The 22500-nt window shown below is 48.8% G+C and overlaps 1 protein-coding gene across 2 annotated transcripts in view; it reads left to right on the forward strand.

Annotated features, from left to right (window-relative positions):
• The first annotated feature begins 403 nt into the window (after positions 1-403).
• The window catches only part of UBTD1 (ubiquitin domain containing 1), a 62084-nt gene continuing 39987 nt past the window's right edge, over positions 404-22500 (forward strand). The window contains exons 1-2 of one of the 2 annotated variants that reach the window (XM_066239877.1): positions 404-883; positions 6085-6123. Coding sequence is in view for 1 of the 2 variants with exons in the window: in XM_066239876.1 (XP_066095973.1) it covers positions 814-883 (70 nt within the window). In the remaining variant the exon portion in view is untranslated. The remainder of the gene's footprint in view (positions 884-6084; positions 6124-22500) is intronic. The other variant, XM_066239876.1, reaches the window with a different exon arrangement.

A 22500-nucleotide genomic window follows, 5' to 3' on the forward strand; every position in this document is an offset into this window, starting at 1 on the left:
TGGCCACTCGGCGCACGCGCCTCCTGAGCCAATCGCTTGGCGAAGCCTGAGGGGGCGGGGCGCCCCTGGATCACGTGCCTGCCGGCTCCAGGCCAGGCAGTTCCAGGGAGAGATGGGGCGGTCCCTCCCCGAGGGGCGGGGCCTGGAATCTGGGTGGTAGCGCTGGGAGGGGAGGTGGCTGCTGGGCACGCAGCCCGGGACCATTGAGGGCGAGTAATTCCTGGCCCTGCTACCCAGGAGACGGGCGGCGGGGTGGGCACCTGGCTGGGTGGGGCCAAGGGGCGGTACACACCCTGGGGGAAACCAATGAAAAAATCAGGCCCAGCACGAGGGGGCGGTGCCATTGGTCACATGCACACCTGCGGCGGGTGGTGGCAGAGGCGGCGCGGGCACAGCGAGCCCCCGGCTAGGAGCGGGGTCGGGATGGGCGGGGTTAGGCAGGTGAGTGACAGGCTCCGGGGGGCCGGCCCCAGCTGGGAGTCCTGAGCGAGCCGGGTGTAGCTGCTGCGGTGCCCGCCCCCTCTCTCCGCCCCTCCAGTGGAGCTGTTCTCTGGCCGGGCACGGTCGCGGGCCCCCCTGGCCCGGCCACCTGGGACTGTGCTCGGGAGTCGGCTGCCTCCCTCTCTCCCCTCGCCCGCAAAGTTTGTGGCGAAGCCGGCGCTAGGGGAGAGCGAGCCCCGGAGGGAAATCGGGGAGCGTCTGATGACGGGCAGCAGGAGCCGTTGACCCCGGACGCCGCCGTCCGGGGCAGGAGCGCGGAGCAGTTGACCAGCCCGCCGCCTCCGGTGCATGGGGCCCGGCTGAGGAGCCAGCATGGGTAACTGCGTGGGGAGACAGCGCCGGGAGAGGCCGGCCGCCCCGGGACACCCCCGCAAGCGAGCAGGTAACGACGGGTAAGGGAGCAGGGATACGGGCGCCCCGCCAGTTGTCCCCCTCCTTGCCCGAGCCTTGAGCTTCCCGAGCGACCTCCCACGACTCCTGGCGCCTGGGTTTCCCTGAAGGCTGCTCTGGAGCCAGACGAAGGGGGCCCCCTCCCCGGTCCTAGTGGCCGGGGGAGCCAAGTTGGGGCAACTGGGAGCGCTGACCCGGCTTCGAGCTCAACTCGTTCCAACTGGGAAGCTCCGGGTGGGGGTTGGGGCGGGGGCAGGAAATGTTTGCAGACCGCAGTGGGGCCGGCCGAGGGGAGGAGGGCCGGGGGTGGGGGCGCCGTTGGCCTGGCAGCCGGGCCGGGGTCGGACGCCGGCCCATTGGGGCACAGCGCGGGCGTCCAGGCGTCCCCAGAACTCAGAGCGAGCAAGGCGAGAACAGTCGCTGCTTCCAAAGGCTGTCTGTGTCATTATCCGGCTGCAGATCGTGTCTGCTGGAATCCGACTTGCGAAAGGACCGCAGGACTCTGGGAAAGAAATCTTTATTTTTCCCGCAGGGCTTTTTAGAGCTTTCCGGGCGTCTGGGAGCCTCAGAAAGGTGGGGTGCGGGGTGGGAGTCGCCTTCGGGTTTGTTGGGATCCTTCCCAGCCGTGGGAATGGGATCTGCTCACTGATGATCCCGTGAGGGCCGGGCAGCGCCTTCTCACTTTCTTGGTACACTCCTATCCTGGAGCTTCGCCCCGGGAAGAGGTCTGACCGTCGGTCGTTAACCCAGGTCTCCTACTTCCTTCCTTCTCTGAGAGTGTTGCAAGGACCTTCTGAGAATGATAAAACCGTGGACTTTAGAGCTGAAAGTCACCTTCGAAACTTGTCTAGAGTCCAAATAGACCCTACCTCCTCCTGTCTATGAAAAAGTCTAGATCCAGAGAGGTTGAGCAACTTGCCCAAACCCACACAGCTAATTAGTAGTACAACTGGGGCTAGAACACAGTCTCCTCTTCCACCCAATTGCCACATATCCCTTTATGTAAGAGGAGGCAAAGGCAGAGTATTAGTAAAGTGGAAACTCGAGTTGGAGTTTTCCTGTCTCCTTTGACACCAAAGGTGTGTTGGTTGGGTTGCGGAAACTGGAAAGAAGGATGAGGGGAAACCTTGGGGAAGCAGGGAAGGATGTCTGTGTGGTGGACAGGATGACTTGTGGAAGAAGAAATGTGTTTTTATTAGGGGGTGTGTGTAAATTTAACATTGAAATCCTCTTGGCAACCCTGGCCATTCTGACTGAGAAAAGTTGATTCTCAAACCCAAGGGCTTTCTTCCATTCATTCATTCATTTAACAAATATTTATTATTGCTGTGCTCAGTGCCAGAGGCAGATTAAGGCCGGTTGAGGCCCCGAGTGCGGAAGAAAATATTGGGCCCCTTAAAAAAAAGAGAGACAAAGAAAATAAAAATACATGTTAACCATATTTTTAAATGAATAAAAAATATTATGTACTATTAATGTTAAAGTTGCACATATGAAACCAAACTTGGTGTCATTAGAAAAAGTGTAAAGTTGGGGTTTTGCGGGGCCCTTCAGAAGTCAGGGGCCCACGGTGTACGCCCGGTGTGCCACTGTTAAATCCACCGCCTCTGCTTGTGCACATAATTGATTTTGTCACGTTTATGACTGTTGACAGCCCTGATCTACTTGAAACTCTTCCCCTTTCCCTTCTTGGCATTAGATGATCTTGTTGTTTTTTTCCTAGGTGTGGACACACCTACAGGTCAGTTTTACATTCCATTTTTTCTCTCATTAAACTCCCTTCCAGAGAAATCTTATTCAATCCCACAACTTTTTGTCTATTGGGAAGACCCCTATGTTGTATCTTCAACTATTTCCTCTCAAACATTAGACTTAACTCTAAGTGCCCACTGGACACTCTGATGTAGTTATCCCCAAACCCAAATTCAGTGCTTCAAAAACCAAGCTCTGCATCTCTCCCCCTCATCTAGCTTCCCTTTGCTCTTCCGTTCTTGCAACTGCCTAACTTTATGCTTTGAAGATCTCTCTCTGCTGACTTTCTCTGCTACTTTCCCTCTGCCTCCCAGCCAGCAGTCTGGTGGGTGGACCTGCTGTTTCTTCCTTCAGCAGGTCTACTTCAGGCCCCTGCACCTCGGGTGCAACTCATCTCCCAGGCTGAGGTTAGTTCTCTACCAAAGGCAAGTTCATCTCAGTCATTCATTCAGTTCCAGCACGTGTCCCCCAGAAGACATTTGTTAAATCAAACCTGCTCCACCCCATGTAGTTCTATGTTCAGAAAAAAATTTTGTACCTCACCATGTCTACAAGAACTTAACTCTTCAAGCTGTTCAAGTCTGGTCCAGTCCTTCCTTTTAAGGCGTGATTTCTTTTTCCTAACAATGAGGCCACCAGTGTTTGCTCACGTCATTTCCCTCTACTTGTCAAGGCCTTCAAGGTCCACTTTAAATACAATATTTTTCTAGTAGCACCTTGCCTGACAGTTTTACCCCTTCCCCAGTAGACCTGATTGCTTCTTCTGAGAACTCCTGCAGACACATTATACCACTTACTTAACAATTATCTACTTCATATTATTAGTCATTTCTTTGATGTTTACAGTCTTATATCGGCAACTACATTGTAAACCTTGAAGAGCTGGGTTCTGTCTTATCCGTGTGTGTGAGTGTGTGTGTGTGTGTGTGTGTGTGTGTGTGTATCTGGCTGACTGTCTTTCTCACTCACTCATATAAGCATACACACACATACTCAGCGCCTAGCACAGTGACTTGTACAGAGAAAGCACTCAATATTTGTTGATTTTAGGAAGCTGACCTCACCCTGGCCGGTTGTTCAAAGGATAGAGCATCAGCCCGGCGGGTGGATGCCCTGGGTTCAATCCCCAGTCAGTGCACACATGAGAAGCAACCATCTGCTTCTCTTCCCCTCTCTCTCCCCTTTCTCTTTCTCTTCCCCTCTTGCAGCCAGTGGTTCGATTGGTTTGAGCGTCGGCCTCGGACACTGAGGATAGCTCAGTTGGTCCAAGTATGGGCCTCAGGCACTGAGGATAGCTTGGTTAATTTGAGCATCGGCCCAGATGGGGATTGCCGGGTAGATCCCCGTTGGGGCGCTTGTGGGGGTCTGCCTCTCTATCTCCCCTCCTTTCACTTAAAAAAAAAGGAGCTGACCTGACTTCATCTTATCTGAATTTTTCACATAAACATTTTATTGCAATATATATCTGCATTTTACCTCCTCATGTATCATTTTTTGCAATTCTGTGGATCCCACTATGAATAGCTTTATTAATAATATCCAATCCAAGCCAAGGGGAGACTGTAAGATGACAAATTTGGTATAAGGGAAGAAAGCCTTATTACTCTCAGTGTGCACCTGGCATTCCTGTGATACCTGCAGCTTATCCTTTGACAAGGACACAGTTTTGTGTGGTAGCACTTATGCCTAAAACTCTCCTAGTTCCCACTGTAACTCTTACCTTTCATTGGTCACTACTATAATGGAAGAAAACCTCACAGAGAGCTAGTGTAGAGCTCTGGTCCTGGGCCTGTAGTTGTGTGACACTAGACAAGTTATCAAACCTCTCTGGGTCACACTTTCAGTATCTAAGAAAGGTAGGGGGGTTATAACACATTGTCAGAACCATTGTAATCATCTTCACAAAGGCAACTATTCAAACCTGGAAAGTTAACGTGTTGAAATCTTAAGCCTTGTCACCCTTTGGCCTTAGTTCTGTCTTCCTGGTCATTTGATGGGTGAAGCAGAGAGGTGACACCCACTGGTCAGGCAGTGTTGCATTAGCTCAGGGGTCCCCAAACTTCGGCCTGCGGGTCGCATGTGGCCCCCTGAGGCCATTTATCCAGCCCCTGCCGCACTTCCAGAAGGGGTACCTCTTTCATTGGTGGTCAGTGAGAGGAGCGTAGTTCCCATTGACATACTGGTCAGTTTGTTGATTTAAATTTACTTGTTCTTTATTTTAAATATTGTATTTGTTCCAGTTTTGTTTGTTTTTTTACTTTAAAATAAGATATGTGCAGTGTGCATAGGGATTCGTTCATAGTTTTTTTTATACTCCGGCCCTCCAACAGTCTGAGGGACAGTGAACTGGCGCCCTGTGTAAAAAGTTTGGGGACCTCTGCATTAGCTAGAAGAATTAGGTGGTCCTCTCATCTCATTAAGTTTTGTGATTGTCATTTTTTTAAAGCTGTTACTCTTAATGCAAATCCAGTAGGTGTATGTACTCCCCTTTAGGTGCTGGGTGGCCCTTGCATGCTTCAGAGAGTAATTGAGGATTTACTCCTTTAGAGGACTCGTGCTACCCCATACATATACCTGGGTAGATCAGTATCTCTGCCCAAGAAGTGAGTGGGTGAGACAGCCCCTCCCCTAGATGAAATAGAGGTGGTAAAACAGGCCAGTCTCCACCCTTTGAGAATGTGGCAGGGCTGAAACCCAAATATCTGGCTCTCTGGTGTGCCTGGCATATCCATTACGTTCTGGAATCTCAAGCTCGGAGTGGACAGACCCGGGGCCCTGTTTTGGGCTGGTTGCGGTTGGCAACAAGTCAGCTTCTCGTTGTGTGGGCTGCCGTGGCTATTCTTGAGAGAATAATTGGGCAACTTCTCCATTTGCTCAGTAAATATTTACTGAGTTCCAGGCACCTTACTGGCTGTGAACAGACCTGGTCCCGGGCCACATGGAGCTTACAGTTTAGGGGGGCAGGTAATAAACATATAGTCATACAAATTACCTGTGACCATACAGGGAAGTACTGTATGATTATACATATAATTATATGTATTATCATATATGTTGGAGACTCCCATATTTATCATTTCTGCCCATCCTCTCCAGCCCTTTGTATTCTACTGCTTACTCAATACATCTGATGTCTAAAAGGCTACTCAGTTTAACATGCCCCAAACAGACTGAGCTTCCATCCCCACCCTGCTCCTTCCAGACTGTCCCATCTCAGTTAACGGTGATTTCATCCTTCCAGATGGCCCCTAAAATTCTAGAGTCATCCCTGACTTCTCCCTTTCTTTCATATCCCACATCCACTTAATCAATAGACTTTGTTGGCTTTGCCTTAAATATATCCAGAACCTGACTCTCATCATCTTCACCACTTTCACCCTGGTCTAAGCTACCATCGGCCTCTTAACTGACCTTCCTACTTCCTCCCTTGTCTCCCGACAGACTATTTTCAGCACAGCAGCGAGAGTGATGCTGTAAACTGTAAGTCAGATTTTGTTACCCCTTTGCTTCCCATCTCATTTAAAGTCCTTGTGTTGGCCTACAAAACATGTTATGATTTTCACCAGCTTAATTTTCTCAAGCCATTTCTTGCTCTTCATCTGTTCCAGTCCCTGAAATCTGAATGGGTCTCTCACTCCCTCTCTGAAACCTGTTCTCAGCATTTTCTACCACCCTTCCCTATCTTAGTTGTCTTTATGACACTTACCATCATCTGACACTGTCTGTCTCCACTACTGTGTGTGGCCAGATATTTTTATTTGTTAACTCCCTAGGACCTAGAGCAGAGTCGGGCATATAGTCGGTACCAGATACAGTTGGATGAAAATTAGTGTGTCTAACAGACTTGGTGAGGTTTATAGAAAAGCAGGAATGAGGAGGCCTGATTGTGTTCCCATCATAGTCGGTACCTGATACAGTTGGATGAAATTAGTGTGTCTAACAGACTTGGTGAGGTTTATAGAAAAGCAGGAATGAGGAGGCCTGATTGTGTTCCCATCATAGTCGGTACCTGATACAGTTGGATGAAATTAGTGTGTCTAACAGACTTGGTGAGGTTTATAGAAAAGCAGGAATGAGGAGGCCTGATTGTGTTCCCATCTTAGATGGGTGTTAGGGCAGGGGGCAGGTATCTGATGAAGGGACTTAAGCTGCAACCTCAGAGTGGTGTTCTGTTTCTGCGACTGGCTTCTCTCTCTTGCCCAAAGCCCGGGGAAGGTCTCAAATTCCCTGTGGTTTAGGAGCTTCTTGCCAGAAGATACTAGCACTTAAGCAGGAGAGCAGAGTGAAGCCCTCTCCCAGGGTCCTAGCCAGGGAGTAGCACTTTCTAGTCGTTTTATGTGTGCATCTGTATAAGAGTGGACACCTCTCTGAGGTCCACGTGGTATCTCTAGTCATAAGCTCAAGGGGAAAGGATGGGGTGGTCTGACAAACCGAGGCAGGGAGGGGTGATGTGTATTCCAGGCCTTTCTAACCCATTGACTTGTTGGGGAATTTTTAGAATCATAGAATTTTAGAGCTGAAAAGGAACTTAAAGATTTCTTTAACCTCTTTTCTAGCTATTAAAAAGAGAGAATAAAGATATATCTACTCCCTGCTGAGTTCACAGAAATATGGTACAACCTGTATAAAGCTGCCTGCGCTACTTTAAGCTTTGAGTGTGCTAAGGCCAAGACATTGTAGGGAAGTGGTCAAGGTCAAATGTTTTGGGAAGGAAGGAGGTCTGGTCTGTTTGCTACTTTTTTGAGTAGTGATCTTGGGCCAGTCATTTGTTTGTGCTCAGTTGATCCTCTGCTTAATAAATGAAAAGATAATATCTCCAGTAGACTTCAGAGAGATGTTATGGGGATAAAATAAGCTGACACTGTTTTTAAAGTTACTTTCATGGCTCCATGGTCTTCTCAAATATAAGGTCCCAACCCAGAGCCTCATCTGGTACTGATGGAAGTAAGGCCTTGGTTTTCTGCTCCTACCTAATTGTGTGTTACTTTGGACAAGCCTCTTAGTCTCTCTGAATTCAGTTTCCCCATTTGTCCAATGGAATGGCTGTTACCCTGCCGACTTCCTAGAGAGGTTGTAAGAATCAAGTGAGATCTTGAATGAAAAGAGACTTTGTGAACTTATAAGTTCCGATTACTCAAAGCTACAGGATTTGTACACACAAACCCATAGCTAGTGATTCTCCACCCCCCACCATATCATTGAAGCTAACTCTTTCTTTAAAGAGCAAAACTATAAAAGAAATGTTTAAAAAGTATTTTTGGATGGGAATCTTTCTGAAATGAATGATATGTTTCCAAGTAAAATATGCTGAGCATGAATAACCTCTCTTTGCAACTTGGCAGTGCTGAGGACTTGCTTGGTGGAGGTGGGGACCACAGAAGCTTCTTTCAATAGTCTTTATCTCTGAAAGAAGAAGGGCGGTGAAGTAACTAGCAGCAGACAGAAGGAAATTGCCGAGGTAGAGCCTGTTCGCTAGACCTACCTCCAGGTCCTGACAGCAACATTGGCATGACAAGGTTTTTGAACTCTGTTCAGGCTCTGAATGATGAGTGGGTCCTTCCTGATCATTTATTGTGCTTATGATACCATGAGGCCTCTGGGCTTCCGAGACTCTAGGGCACTGGGCTCCAAACTGAATGGTTCCCTGCTGCTGTGCTTTTGGGGTTTACATTTCCACCTGTAAATGTTGCTCTGTTTTCTCCTTGGTAGTCAGAGGTCACTTCCTCTCCCCATTAAAAATTGAGACTAAGCCTGACCAGGTGGTGGCGCAGTGGATAGAACGTCGGACTGGGATGCTGAGGACTCAGGTTCGAGACCCCGAGGTCATCAGCCTGAGCACAGGCTCATCTGGTTTGAGCAAAAGCTCAACAGCTTGGATCCAAGGTCGCTGGCTTGAGCAAGGGGTCACTCGGTAGCCCCACGGTCAAGGCACATATGAGAAAGCAATCAATGAACAACTAAGGTGTCGCAATGCACAACGAAAAACTAATGATTGATGCTTCTCATCTCTCCGTTTCTGTCTGTCTGTCCCTGTCTGACTCTCTGTCTCTGTAAAAAAAAAAAATTGAGGTTAAAAGTACATAACAAAATTTACCATTTTAATAACTTTTAATTATACAATTCTGTAATGTATATATATATTTTTTTGTATTTTTCTGAAGCTGGAAACGGGGAGAGACAGTCAGACAGACTCCCGCATGCGCCTGACCGGGATCCACCCGGCATGCCCACCAGGGGGCGATGCTCTGCCCCTCCGGGGCCTCGCGCTGTTGCGACCAGAGCCACTCTAGAGCCTGGGGCAGAGGCCAAGGAGCCATCCCCAGCGCCCAGGCCATCTTTGCTCCAATGGAGCCTCAGCTGCGGGAGGGGAAGAGAGAGACAGAGAGGAAGGAGAGGGGGAGGGGTGGAGAAGCAGATGGGTGCTTCTCCTGTGTGCCCTGGCCAGGAATCGAACCCGGGACTTCTGCACGCCAGGCTGACACTCTACCACTGAGCCAACCGGCCAGGGCCATAATTCTGTAATATTAAGTGCATTCACACTGTTGTGCAACCATCACCACCATCCATCTCCAAAACTTGTTTCATCTTCCCAAAATGAACCTTTGTACCCATTAAACACAAACTCCCCAGTCTACCCTTTCTCAGCCCCTGGCAACCAGCATTCAACTTTCTGTCTCTGTGAGTTTGACAGTGTTAGATACCTTGAATAACTGGAATTATATGGTATTTGTCTTTCTGTGTCTGGCTTATTTCATTCTGCATAATGTCTTCAAGTTTCACGCAAGTTGTAGCATGTGTTAGAATTGCCTTTCTTTTCAGGGCTGAATAATAGTCCTGTGTGTGTGTGTGTATGTGTGTACACTATATTTTGCTCATCCATCATTTATCATAGGAAATTTGGGTTGCTGTCTCCTTTTGGCTATTGTGAATAATGTTGCCATGAACATGAATGTACAAAATCTATTTGAGATGCTGCTTTCAGTTCTTTTGTGTGTATACCTAGAAGTGGAATGCTGGACCATTTAATTTCTGAAGTAAACAGCATATCGTTTTCTTCTGTGGCTGCACCATTTTACATTCCCACCAGTAATGCACAGCGGTTCCAATTTCTTCACATCCTTGCTAGTACTTGTTATTTTCTGTGGGGTTTCTGTTGTTTTTTATAGTACCCGTCCTAATGGGTGTGAAGTGGTATCTCATTGAAGTAGTCACTTCTTGGGAACCCATCTGCTGGGCTCAAAATGCAGCCCTTCTAATTTCTTGAGCTTGTTAGACTTATGCCTAGAGAAACAGTACATAGGCTCAAAGTTAAGCCTTAGGCATCTCCCAGAAAGGCAAATACTGGAGCTTGGGTGGGGAGAGTCAGTGACATTTTTCTGGTTGTCAGAATTTGGTCGGTGATTGAGATGGATGGATGGATGGCTGTCTCCAGTTAAGCAAAGCACTTCGGTGTTAGCATTTGTCTATCCCCCAACAAATGTTAATGCTGCCTTACTCTGACAGAGTGCCACTCTTTTTTAGTCTCCTTTTGCATGTGAGAGATGCAGGACTGTGGTTCAAATGGAGACTACAGGGATGAGTGAAAGGTATAGTGTTACAGTGACATGGCGACATGGCACTTGTCTGCTGCTTGAGGCCATGTACTTATCTCTGAGCTATTGGGGACAAGATCTGTTTTTCTGAACCTTCCCAATAGGGGGACCTAGCATAATGTGCATCCCCTTGGAAAGAGGAACCTGTCAGGAAAAGGGCTGGAGCACCCTACTTTCTTCAGGTGTGCGGAGAGTGTGGGACAGGAATGGCCTCATTCGTACCTGTCTCTGCTGGCAGCCAGCCAGTCCCCAAGCAGACTGCATCCTAGAGTCAAGCCCGTGGACTTGGAGTTTTATTGGTTTTAGGGTATAAAGAGATACAATAGCAACAGCTCACCTTTGCTGGGTGTTTATAATGTGCCAGGAACATCATGTGATATGCAGTATTTCCTCAACCCTCACAATCACCCTACGGGTGGATACTATTATCATCTTTTTACAGATGCAGAAATCAAACCTTAGAAAGGTAATATCTCCTGCCTAAGGTCACACAGCTGTAAATGAGAGCCAGGACTGGAACCCAAGTGGTATGATTTCAGAGCCCGAGGTTTTGGCCACTCTAGTTTATTTTTGTTGGAATTTAAATGTTTTTTAAATAAGAGTTTGTTATTGAGTACCTTCAGGCAAAATGCTAGCTCCATTCAGACAATCCTCTTATTTGATGTCCTTTGACTACACTACCATTTTGCCTATGGGAACATTTTTACACATTTTACATTTGGGAAAGCTGATGGTCAGGAAGGTAAATTGATGCTGGCGGTCATGATGCTGAGTAGAGACAGAGCTGGAACTCAGCCAAAGTACTTAGATTCAACTCCGGTGCTCATTCCATTGTGCTATGAGCTTCCTCCTCCAACCCCATGAAAAGAGTTCTGGGAGGTCTGCAGAGCTTTGGGGACAGTAACCACTTTGCTTCCTTCCTATTGCTGTCACCCCCTCCTTTAGTTTCCCAAGCCCTAGAATCAAGCCTGCACACCTAGGAGCCGCGTGTGCCTGGCACACTGGTACTCAGTAAATGCGCATTGACTGTTATCTGAAGGCTGAGTCGGCTAGGTGCAGGGAACCTCAGCCAAGATTGTGTTCCTGAAGAGAAACACAAGTAGAATGCAGACATCGGTGTTTCTTCCTTCTTCTCCCGGAATGAACCTCCAACTTTCCAGCTCCCTGATGCCAGGGACTTGAAAAGAGTTCCCTGGCTGTGCAGACTTTGAATGATTCCCGAATTCCCAAGGGAAAAGAGGCAACAGAGTCACAGTAGCAGAGTGCTTGCAGGATCAGGTGTCACTCTTTGTAATTAATAAGACTAACGATCCTTTGCTCTGCTCAGCATTTTACAGTTTTCAAAGTGCTTTCTCAAGTATAATATATCATTTGATCTGCCACAGCTATCCTGTTAGGTAGGCAGGGCAGGAATCATTTTTCCTGGTTTATGGATGAGGATACTGAGATTTTGAATGTCAAGCTGCCCAAGATTATTGACAAATAAGTGACAGAGAAGCAGAAGCCATAGAAGGCTCCACTGGTGAGAAAGCCTCAGGTCAGAGCCTCAGTTTCCACACCTGTAAAATGGGGGCAAGGGAAGTATAGTCAAGGATTATATGGGATGTGTCTATGAAGTGATCAGCAAGATATCCCCACACAGCAGATGCTTAGGAAACGATGGCAATAGTCTGTTAATGGCAATAACCAAGGGCAAATTTCGAGTTCCTTTAAACTTGAATTCTGCTAACTTTTGTTAAGTCTAGAGCAGGGGTCTCAAACTCAACTCAGCATGTGGGCCGCAGAGCAAGATCACAGCTGTTCAGCGGGCAGCACTAGGTCTACAAAAGGCAACTGTTACGCAACACTTTTCTCACTGCAGTTGAAAACAAAAAAAAATCAGTACAACAAGCACAATCGTACATGCAGTTTACTCAGTGTCACAAAACGACCAGAAACTGTAGTTCGCATCACAACTGCTGTTAACTAAGCTAATATCTAGCTAGGATGCTAGAGAAATGAAAAATACAAGTAGGTCCCTAGGCTTACTTAATTTTATCCAAAATATTTTGAACTTCGCAGATTAGTCTGCGGGCCGCACAAAATTGTTCGGCGGGCTGCATGCGGCCCGCGGGCCTTGAGTTTGAGACCCCTGGTCTAGAGTGTTGGGAGGAGCAGAGTATATATAGCCTCCATACCCCAGGAAATCTGATTTTGGCCACCCTCTGGCACTACCCCTGGAGTCAGAGTTATAGAAAGCCTGGGTATACATTTCTTTTGAGTCACAAAATCTGAGCTCTTTCAAAGAGGTTGTTTATGAGATACAGTTTTCTTTTGGTAGCAGGTCATTATGACAGTTATGACAAGTATTTTATTAATGTAGTGTCCATTTGCATTTTATTATCCCAGCTCCTCCAGCTCATTAGCTTTGGGCCAGTTGTTTTAGATTTTATCTGTCAAGTGGAGAGAACAGTATCTACTCCATAGGGTTGTCATGAGAATTGAGTTAATGCACATCAAGTCCTTAGAATGGCGCCTGGGACATATTAAAATGCCCAATAAATGGTAGTTATTATTATTTTTTACTATTGTTACCATGCTTGTCACTATATTTAAGCTGTCTTCCTCTTCCCCCCAAGTTGGGCAACATGGCCAATGAAGTTGTATATACTGACTGGTTATCTGTCGCTCTTGTCATTACAATCATTCATTCAGGAAAACAAATCAGAAGCAAGCTGCCCAAGAATGATGTTATTATAGAGACAGCTATGACTCCAGCTTCATTTTTAAAAATGTGAATCATTCACAAAAACTTGAGAACTTCAACCCTGTTAGTAACAAATCTCTTGCAACACCCCCACACTCTTACTGATTCTAGCAACAGCCAGCAGCTACTTTTCCGGGCTCTCTCCTTGCAGATGCAAACAGTACTCGCCTGGTAGGTCAAGGCTCTGGAGTGCCCTGTTTGCTGTGGCCCGTCTTCAGCCTGGCAGACATCTCTGGATCGGCTGGGGTTTCCTTCCTAGAGCCCCCTACCTTTCTCTGATATGCTAGTCAACTGCAAACACCTCCTCCATGAACTTCCAAGAAATTGGCCATAAACAGCCACAGCAGAGCCACTTCACCACACTTGATACACAGTCTCCTGCAAGTAAAAAAAAAATTTTGGTTTTATAATTATACTATACTGCTCTTTATTGAGCCGGGACTGTGTGGCACGATGTGCAGTAAGTACCAGTACTTCATACACATCTCATCTGGTCCTCTTGATAATTTAGTGATGGTGAAATTGCCCTCATTTAAGGGGAAAGGCTCAGTGATATTAACTATTAGGCACAGGATAACTCCTTGAGAAATGAAAGGTTTTGGATTCCAGACCACTGTATTTGATTCTCAGTGCTGGGTTCCTTCCATGCACTACCTGCCTCGCTGTCAGGGCTCATTGCACTCTAAACAGGTATAGCTGGTTTATTGACGTCATTGCCACCCATGACTGGCAAATAGTCCGCTTCTGCCAGTTCTCGCACTACACATCCTGAATGTGCCAGCAAGTGCATCTTGTGACAGCCTTCATGATTTGTCCCTTCTCCGCCTTTCCCAGCTTCCATGCTGTGTCTGGGAAACAGACCACACTGTCCTCTGTAATATGGGATATTGCACATGATATTGGTTATTTTCTTAGAGAATGCATTCTCTTTCCCCAAAATAGACAGTTGCGTGACCTGAGCATTTAATTACCAAGCAATCAACAGCAGCTCCAGGAATCGCCATCACTGAAATCAATACCATTTATTCATTTTTTGCCACGTACATGTTAGACACTCTACTAGGTATTTGACTTCATTGTTTTCTTTTTTTTTTTCTTCTGAAGCTGGAAACGGGGAGAGACAGTCAGACAGACTCCCGCATGCGCCCGACCGGGGTCCACCCGGCACGCCCACCAGGGGGCGACGCTTCGCCCCTCCGGGGCGTCACTCTGCTGCGACCAGAGCCACTCTAGCGCCTGGGACAGAGGCCAAGGAGCCATCCCCAGCGCCTGGGCCATCTTTGCTCCAATGGAGCCTTGGCTGCAGGAGGGGAAGAGAGAGACAGAGAGGAAGGGGGTGGCGTGGAGAAGCAAATGGGCACTTCTCCCCTGTGCCCTGGCCGGGAATTGAACCCGGGTCCCCCGCACGCCAGGCCGACGCCCCACCGCTGAGCCAACCGGCCAGGGCGATTTCACTGTTTTCAATTTTCACATCAGCTCTGTACAGTAGGCATCATTACCTCCGCTTTACAGATGAGGAAGCCAAGGCTTAGGGAGCTTAAGATGCTTGCGCATAAAAGCAGAGGAACAGCTGTTTGAATCCTGGTAGTTGTATCCCGAGGCCTGCCTCTAAATGTCCACTGTGTTCTTATCCCGGCTCCATGCTGTGCTTGGGGCACATCATGAAGAATCCATTCCTCTCCTCAAGGACCCCACAGTGTGATGGACTGAATAATACTGGAGCTTCTGCGATTTTTTTTTATTTTATTAAAAACAGATTTTGTTTATTGATTTTTAGAGAAAGGAGAGAGAGAGCATCAGCTCATAGAATGTGCCTCGACCGGGCAAGCCCAGGGTTTCAAACGGGCGACCTCAGCATTCCAGGTTAACGCTCTCTCCACTGTGTAACCATAGGTCAGGCAATTTGTTGTGTTTTTTTTTCCTTTTTGTGACAGAGACAGAGAGAGGGACAGATACAGACAGACAGACAGGAAGGGAGAGAGATGAGAAACATCCATTTTTCTTTGCGGCTCCCTAGTCTCCTTAGTTGTTCATTGATTGCTTTCTTTTTTTTTTTTTTTTTTTTTTTTGTATTTTTCCGAAACTGGAAACGGGGAGGCAGTCAGACAGTCAGACAGACTCCCACATGCGCCCGACCGGGATCCATCTGGCACACCCACCAGGGGCGACTGTCTACCCATCTGAGGCGTCGCTCTGTCGCGACCAGAGCCACTCTAGCGCCTGAGGCAGAGGACAAGGAGCCATCCCCAGCGCCCGGGCCATCTTTGCTCCAATGGAGCCTTGGCTGCGGGAGGGGAAGAGAGAGACAGAGAGGAAGGAGAGGGGGAGGGGTGGAGAAGCAGATGGGCGCTTCTCCTGTGTGCCCTGGCCGGGAATCAAACCCGGGACTTCCACACACCAGGCCGACGCTTTACCACTGAGCCAACTGGCCAGGGCCCATGATTGCTTTCTCATACATGCCTTGACCAGGGGGCTACAGCAGAGCGAGTGACCCCTTGGTTAAGCCAGCAACCTTGGGTTCAAGCCAGCGACCTTGGGCTTCAAGCCAGCGACCTTGGGCTCAAGCCAGTGACCATGGCCTTCAAGCCAGCGACCTTTGGGCTCAAGCCAGTGACCATAGGGTCATGTCTATGATCCTGTACTTAAGCCAGCAACCTTATGCTCAAGGTGATAAGCTTGCGCTCAAGCCAGCGACCTCAGAGTTTTTAACTTGGGCCCTCCACTTCCCATTCCGACACTCTATTCATTGCGCCAGCGCCTGGTCAGGCATAGGTCAGGCAATTTTATTTTTATTTTTTCCAAATCGATTTCCACCTCGGCACCCCTGATGGGGAGAGCCACAACAGTGCTGAGGGTCCCGGTGAGTTGAGGAGGCAGTCCTGGGCAGCTGGTGATGCTCTGAAGGCTGTGTTTATGCCCTAGGCTGACTTCTTTGGTTGGTCTTGTCTTTCTTCCCTCTCTGCTCTCATATCAGGTTCACAGAACACAGAGCTCATCCCAGTCTGGCCCAGTGGGATATTCTTATTTATGGCCTGGTCCAGGACAGGCTGCTGAGAAGAAGGGGAGCCTTATTTGGCGGGGAACTTGTTACTAGGGTTTTTTATAAGGCCCCCAACTGAAATTTTAAAATCTCTGCATATTGTATGCACTTTTATTTGGGCCCTCTCCCTGGGAAGCAGATGAGCTAGTGTTTGGAGTCAATAGGCAGGAGGAGAAGTCTTCATCAGATCCTTTCATCTGCAGCTGAACCCTCCTGTTTGAAGCTGAGACTTGCCCTGTCCTTTGTGACTCGTGTCCCATGGAAGATCCGGGGCCTGGATGTCTGGCGCATTGTTGGTTGTCAAACATTTTCCCTGCAGCCCTGGACGGAGATGCTCAGGGTGCTGTTCCTGAGAGCACTACTCCTTGGGCATTTGTCTATGCCAGGGGCCTGGGCCAGAGGACACATCCAAGTGGAGACTCTGGCCCGTGGACCCTGTCTTTCCTGAGCAGCCCAACACCTGGAGCTAGTTCGGGTATGGGTGGATGGAGACTCCTTTTGTAGGCTCGATTTGGCCTCAGTTTTAGAGGTAAAATAATCCCTTCTTCAAAAGCTGTGAGGTTGCAGGCTTGCTCAGAACTTGTCCTTATCTTTTAGGGGAAGGGAATTGGTAATTATAAGAGATTCAACTGGAACAACTGGTTCAGATAGGTCAAGCTCTATGGTCAAGCTATTAGTTGGCCCTGCAAAGTCAGTGGTAGAGCTGGTGTTTAACCCAGGAAGTCTGGCTCCATTTCCTCTGCCTTTTCTACTACATTGTACCTTGTTCCTGCAAACATGTGTGCACATATTGTACACATATGTCTCATCATCCATGATGGTTTTCCATCCATCTAGAGGAGGAAGCAAAGACAAAAGTGTGATACCATTTCAAGCAAGACAGTGTGCAGACAGGTAGAGACAAAGGCAGTCTATAGACACTTTAAAAAGAGTTGAGTTGGGATAGGGCAGGTATTGGGGATAAGTGAGGGGAGTTTGGAGGGTAAGGTTGAAGAGAAGCAAGTAATATGATTTTCTTTATTGTAAAAGCAATATGTATTCATGTAAAAAATGTGAACAATACCAGCAGTAGCAAAGAAAAAAAATCTTTGTACTCCCACCACCCAGAGAGAGTCCCCATTCCCCATTTGGTATTTATCTTCTAGCCATATTTTTTTTTCTCTTTTAGGCATTAGAACCAGATTGGCCATATACACCAAGGCAAAGAAAAGGTCTTGATAGTTAATGGGGGTGTTTAGGTTAAAGAGAGCCTCTGCTGGTTCCTGCAAATGGGTGCAGATGAACATGTTTGCAGAGAAACACCCAACATCTGTGAGCAGCGCGAACCAGAGCCTGTGTGAAAGCACCCTAGACTTGGGATTCGTATTTCATCACCCACTGCCCAGGTCTCTCTGCTGCTGCCCAGGGGTCAAGGGAAAGAATTTCTCCTGAGTTGGCTCAGAAGTTTGCTCCCCTTACCCCATCTTGCAGGCTCCTTTCTTCCCCATTTGCTGCCTAGATCCTTCAGGAGAGTTCTCCTTCTCTGGAGTTGGGGACACATAGCCAGTTCTGCCACACCACAAGCTTTGCTGCTGTGTGAGGTTATTTCAGGGGAGAAACTATATATAGCGGAGGACTAGCATCAGGACAGCTCCATATTGTTCGAGCTGGTTAGCATTGCCCTTCCGCCTGTACAGCCAGGGTCACCTCAGACTGATGGTAGGTGCTGCATTGTGTCTTCAGTGTTCTCCTCTCTGTGTTTCCCAGCCAGCGGATACCCACATAGGACCGGGGTTCTGGCCCCATCAAGGCCCAAGTGAGCCTTTAAAGGAACAACCTCAGGAAAGAGGCAGTGGGGTGCATCAGGCAGCCAGGGTTCTCTTCCAGCTCCACCACTCGACACCTGTGTGTGTGGCCTTACCCCGTGGCTCTCTGGTTCCTCATCTGAATGATAAGTGTTGGTCTGGAACAGGAATTTTGTAGTATTTGTTTAAGCTGCCTGACCTGTGGTGGCGCAGTGGATAAAGTGTCGACCTGGAACGCTGAGGTCGCTGGTTCAAACCCTGGGCTTGCCTGGTCAAGCCACATACAGGAAGCAGCTACTATTTGTTTAAGCCCTAGTACCCCTTCAGATGCAAGCTTACAACGTAGCTTGATATCTACAACCAAATGGGTGCTGCACTGGTTGATGCCAGGGAGACTAGGGTCACAGGAGGTTCCACTGAAGTCTTGGGGTCTTGCCGAGCACCCGATTGAAAACCACGAGGGGGCCTGACCTCTGGTGGCACAGTGGGTAAAGCGTCAACCTGGAAACGCTGAGGTTGCCGGTTCAAAGCTCTGGGCTTGCCTGGTCAAGGCACATATGGGAGTTGATGCTTCCAGCTCCTCCCCCTTCTCTCTGTCTCTCTATCCTCTCTAAAAATAAATAAAAATAAAAATTAAAAAATAAAATTAAAAAAAAAAAAAAAAAGAAAAAAAGAAAACCACGAGGGAAGACGACCGTCTGAGGTTTCTTCCAGCTTTGGGGTTCATGGGTCTGGTCTTGTGTTGGGCTCTGGCATAAATGACTCATCGGCAGGGTTACAAACTTTGTGACTTCTTGAAAATTTTGATGGTCATCTTGGGTAGATGGAGGCTGTGGTGTAGGACAGAGATCTTGGGGCAGTATTTTGTATTGGGAGTAGTCAGGAGGTGGCAGTTTGCAGATCCAATTTGACTTGCTAGCCTGCACTCTCATGGGCTGTTTTTTCTGGCCTGCTGTCACCTTCTTTTCCTTTTAGTGCTGGTTTTTCCCAAAGAAGAGATGAAAATGAGGATGTAATGCATTTTAGGCAAGAAAAGTACATTTAATATAAGTTTCCCGGGGCTGAGTTACACATTTTGTATGTGGAGTATTTGTAGAGCACAGCGGTGCCTTTGGCAGAAATCAGAAAGCCGAAATCTGGGGCCAGTTTTCCTTCATTCAGCAAGTTTGTTTGTCAAGCCCCTGCTTTGTATTCCTGGAGGAGCATAAGGGGAGATCCCAGCTGAGTTAAGACCTCTTGATTGCAAGTAACAGAAACCAACCAAACCTAGCTTAAGTGAAAAAGGTGATTTGTTAGAGGCTTTCAGCACCCCATGGCAGGATTGCTGCGTAGCTTTAAGCAGGGGTTGGAAAAACCCTTTGTCTCTTGTCTCTGCAGCCTGGCTTCCTCCTTCCTCAGCCCACACATCCCCAAGTGTTTCTGATATAGTTCCAAGTCATATTCAGAGGGACTCAGATCTCCTTGTCAAAGCCTAGATTCCCAGGGGAGCAAGTTCCACTAGCCGAGCTTAGGTCATGTCTCTCTCCTTGGTCCATGCTGCCCGGTCAGGATGGGGTCACACGCAACAAAGCATGCCTGGCAGGGGCCGCTCCTGACCTTGTGCGGATTAGGGGCAGCTTAGAAGAGAACCTGTGAGTCAGACGCCCCCACGCTGTCCGCTCCTCCAGCCCTAAGGGCGGGGCTCTAGTCCCAGGAAGGAAACAAGGTGTATCTGGAACACTTACTAGCCATATAAGGGAGACAGAAAAAGAAGTGACCCTTGGCAGGGCCTGCTTGTTGCCAAGTAAACGGCCTTTCCATTTGGGGCTGTCAGACGGTGGGCATGGACTCCCCAAGCTGGTGTCAGCGGCATTCCCTGTAGAGAACAGAAGCCCCTCCAGGTTGGCTCAGGGAAAGAGGGTTTGTTGGCAGGGTTATGGTGAGGTAGCTAGCCTCTTGGGAGCTGGGGCTGGGGAGCAGTCAGGAATGGAGGCAGCTCTGTCTTTTGGGGGCTGGTGGTCTCTCTGCTTTAATCTGAGCATCTCTTTTGGTCCCTCTCTCTAGACTCAGCCTTCTCCACTTACTCACTGGTTTGTCCCACAGCTGAGCACAGCAGTGCCAAGTGCTGGCAGCCAGTGGATTGGCTTCTCTAGGTCATGGGACCACTCAGGTACAGGCAGCTAGTGGGAGGGCCTGATCATGTGAGATATGAGGCTGTACCTCTCAGAGCCTGGGGCGGGACAGGCATTAAGAAGTAGTCTAATATTTTCTACAGTCAGGGGATGCTGTGGACACAGGAGAACAGAGCCTTGAGGATGGGCTAGAGGAGGGTGCTCAGGAAGTGGACCAGCCTGAGCTGAAGCAGGGGTGCAGGGCCAGGCCGGGAGGTATGTGCTTCAAGGAGGGGGCAGCAAGGCCTGAAACGCACCTTGAGAGCTGAGTTGTGGGGCAGAGGTGTGGAGATGGCGGGGAGCCCCTGGGAACATGTGACCGGGGACTTGAGAGAGTATGGCTAGACTCAAGGATGAATAGAATGACTAGAGAAGGGGCAAGGCAGGAGAGAAGACAGGGAGGCCAACTAGGAGGCCGGTAGTATTCAGACAGCAGGGAACCGGTCTGTGTTGACATGTCTGGAGTGGAAGTGCAAGAGGTGTGGGAGCCCCTTTGAAGAAAGAGTCCACAAGATTGGGTGCCAGGTTGGTCAGAGCAGAGGGAGGGCCAGAGATGTGGCAGCAGGGCTAGCAGCACTGGGGAGGGACTGACAAAACTGCGGGCTTGGGGGAGGGAAGCTCTTCGAAGGAGAGATAGTCAGGCTCCTGAGCAGTGAGGCTGCTAGAGCGCTTGTCCTCGTTCTCAGCTGGGAGAGCTGTGTGCACTCAGAGCAGAAAGGGAAGTTCGGGGGTAAAGAGGAGACTGCCAAAAAATGGGTCATGGGCTCTCGAGCCTGCTTCTCAGGAACTCTGACCTGGCCCAAGTCGCCTCAGCTTCCTCATCTTCAAAATGGAAACAGTGCCCAGTCTCCTTCTAGAGATGTGGGAAAGGTCAAAGACTATATACACAACAGTGCTTTGCGCACCAGAAAGGCTCATGCAGATGCAGGCAGCCTTGTCACTGAAGCTGTCTGTGTGACAGCCTGCATGGTGACTCCTCTGTGGGGTCAGGGAGCCTTTCTCCCTAGACCTGCCATGATGTGACCCGACACTGGCTCCCTGCAGCCAGCCCAGCCTCCTGGGTGGATGACATTGCTGCTGACTCTGTGTTACCTGGGGTTATGTCGATAACAGGACCTGTCTGGAACTTGAATCTAGGGGCGCCTGAATGACTGATTAGGTCTAGGATTAGTTCACCCCTGCCACTGACTTCCAGCATTCCCGTGATGGGTGCTGTGTGTGGATAGAACCCAGTAGGCAAGGCTGAGGCCGAGTTCTCTTCTAAGAGAGAAGAGAACATTTGGGGAAGGGCACAGCTGTGGGCAGCTTAACCCAGGTACATTTCAGAGCGAAACAGGAGGGTGAGTTCTCCTCTACATGGGCCTCCTTGGCCTGTTCCCCATGGAGAAAGCCATGGAGCGCTTTTTCCAAAGTTCCCAGGAGGAAGGGAAATGATGAAACCTGTATCCTGTTTGGCCGCCAGCCTGGAAGAGGACTCAGATGGGGTAGTAGATGGTGGCAGTGTTGGGAATACTGGCAAAATCCTGGGGCTTATGAGTTCAGGGGACAGAGAGGATTTGATGAGGGGACCCGAGGTCAACCAGCAGGAGAGCCTATGATCTCCTTCTCCTTCTGTTCCGACCTCTCTGCAACTATATAGTAGCGCCTGGCAGCTTGCTTCTTTCTCCCCAGCTGCCCCTTCTTCAGGGCGTGGCCCAGCTCTCCCCTGCGGCCCACATCCTGCTCTCCCTGGCTTCCTTGTCGCACACCTGCAGCGGCCTCTCTCCTGCTGGCCAGCTTCCTGTGCCCTCACAGTCTTTGACTTGGTTCTCTCCTCCCATGCTCCCTCTTCCTTCCCCTACAGCCCCTTTGGCCTCCCCGTCCCAAACAAGACTTTGTCTTCTCCTGCCAGTTTGTTTCCAAACTCGGGCCCCTTGGAGTATTACTTTTCCTGAAACACAGCAGCTGTGCATTTCACTGGCCTGCCCAGCTGTTCTTGTCCTCAGCCACAGAGGTCGTGTCATTTGTGACAGTAAATAGGAAATGAGAATGAGAGGGTTGCCAGGTGCCTCTAGGATGCCCATCCAGCTGCCTGCATTCCTGCTAGGGAACCTTAATAATAATAAAAATAATAAAGCTAACACTTAGAAATACTTTATATGTTCACTTGTCGTTTTCAAGGTGCCATGCTAAACAGTCTACATTAATCTTAATAACAACCCAGTGAGGGAGACTGAGGCTCAGAGATGATGTAATATATCTGACATCACCAGCAAGTAAGTAGCAGAACAAGACTAGAATCCATGTGGGTCTGACTCCCGTGCCCATCTCTTAACCGTGGCAATGTATCTGTCTCCACTGGAGGAGGAGAGTTGTGGCCCAGCATCCCACATCCCACATAAACTGCAACTTTTTCTTTGCCAGCTGCCTGTTGCAACTAGTAACTAGCCCAGATAAGGAACCTTTGCTGTGTCGTTATCAGAACTGTGCTTTGTTTCTCTTTTTCTCTTCTTCCCCCCACCCCCGTAAGAGGAGGGAAGATGGATTCCTGCATGCACCCCAACCG

The sequence above is a fragment of the Saccopteryx bilineata genome, chromosome 7, assembly GCF_036850765.1.
Source record: "Saccopteryx bilineata isolate mSacBil1 chromosome 7, mSacBil1_pri_phased_curated, whole genome shotgun sequence".
In the NCBI taxonomy this organism is placed as follows: Eukaryota; Metazoa; Chordata; class Mammalia; order Chiroptera; family Emballonuridae; genus Saccopteryx; species Saccopteryx bilineata.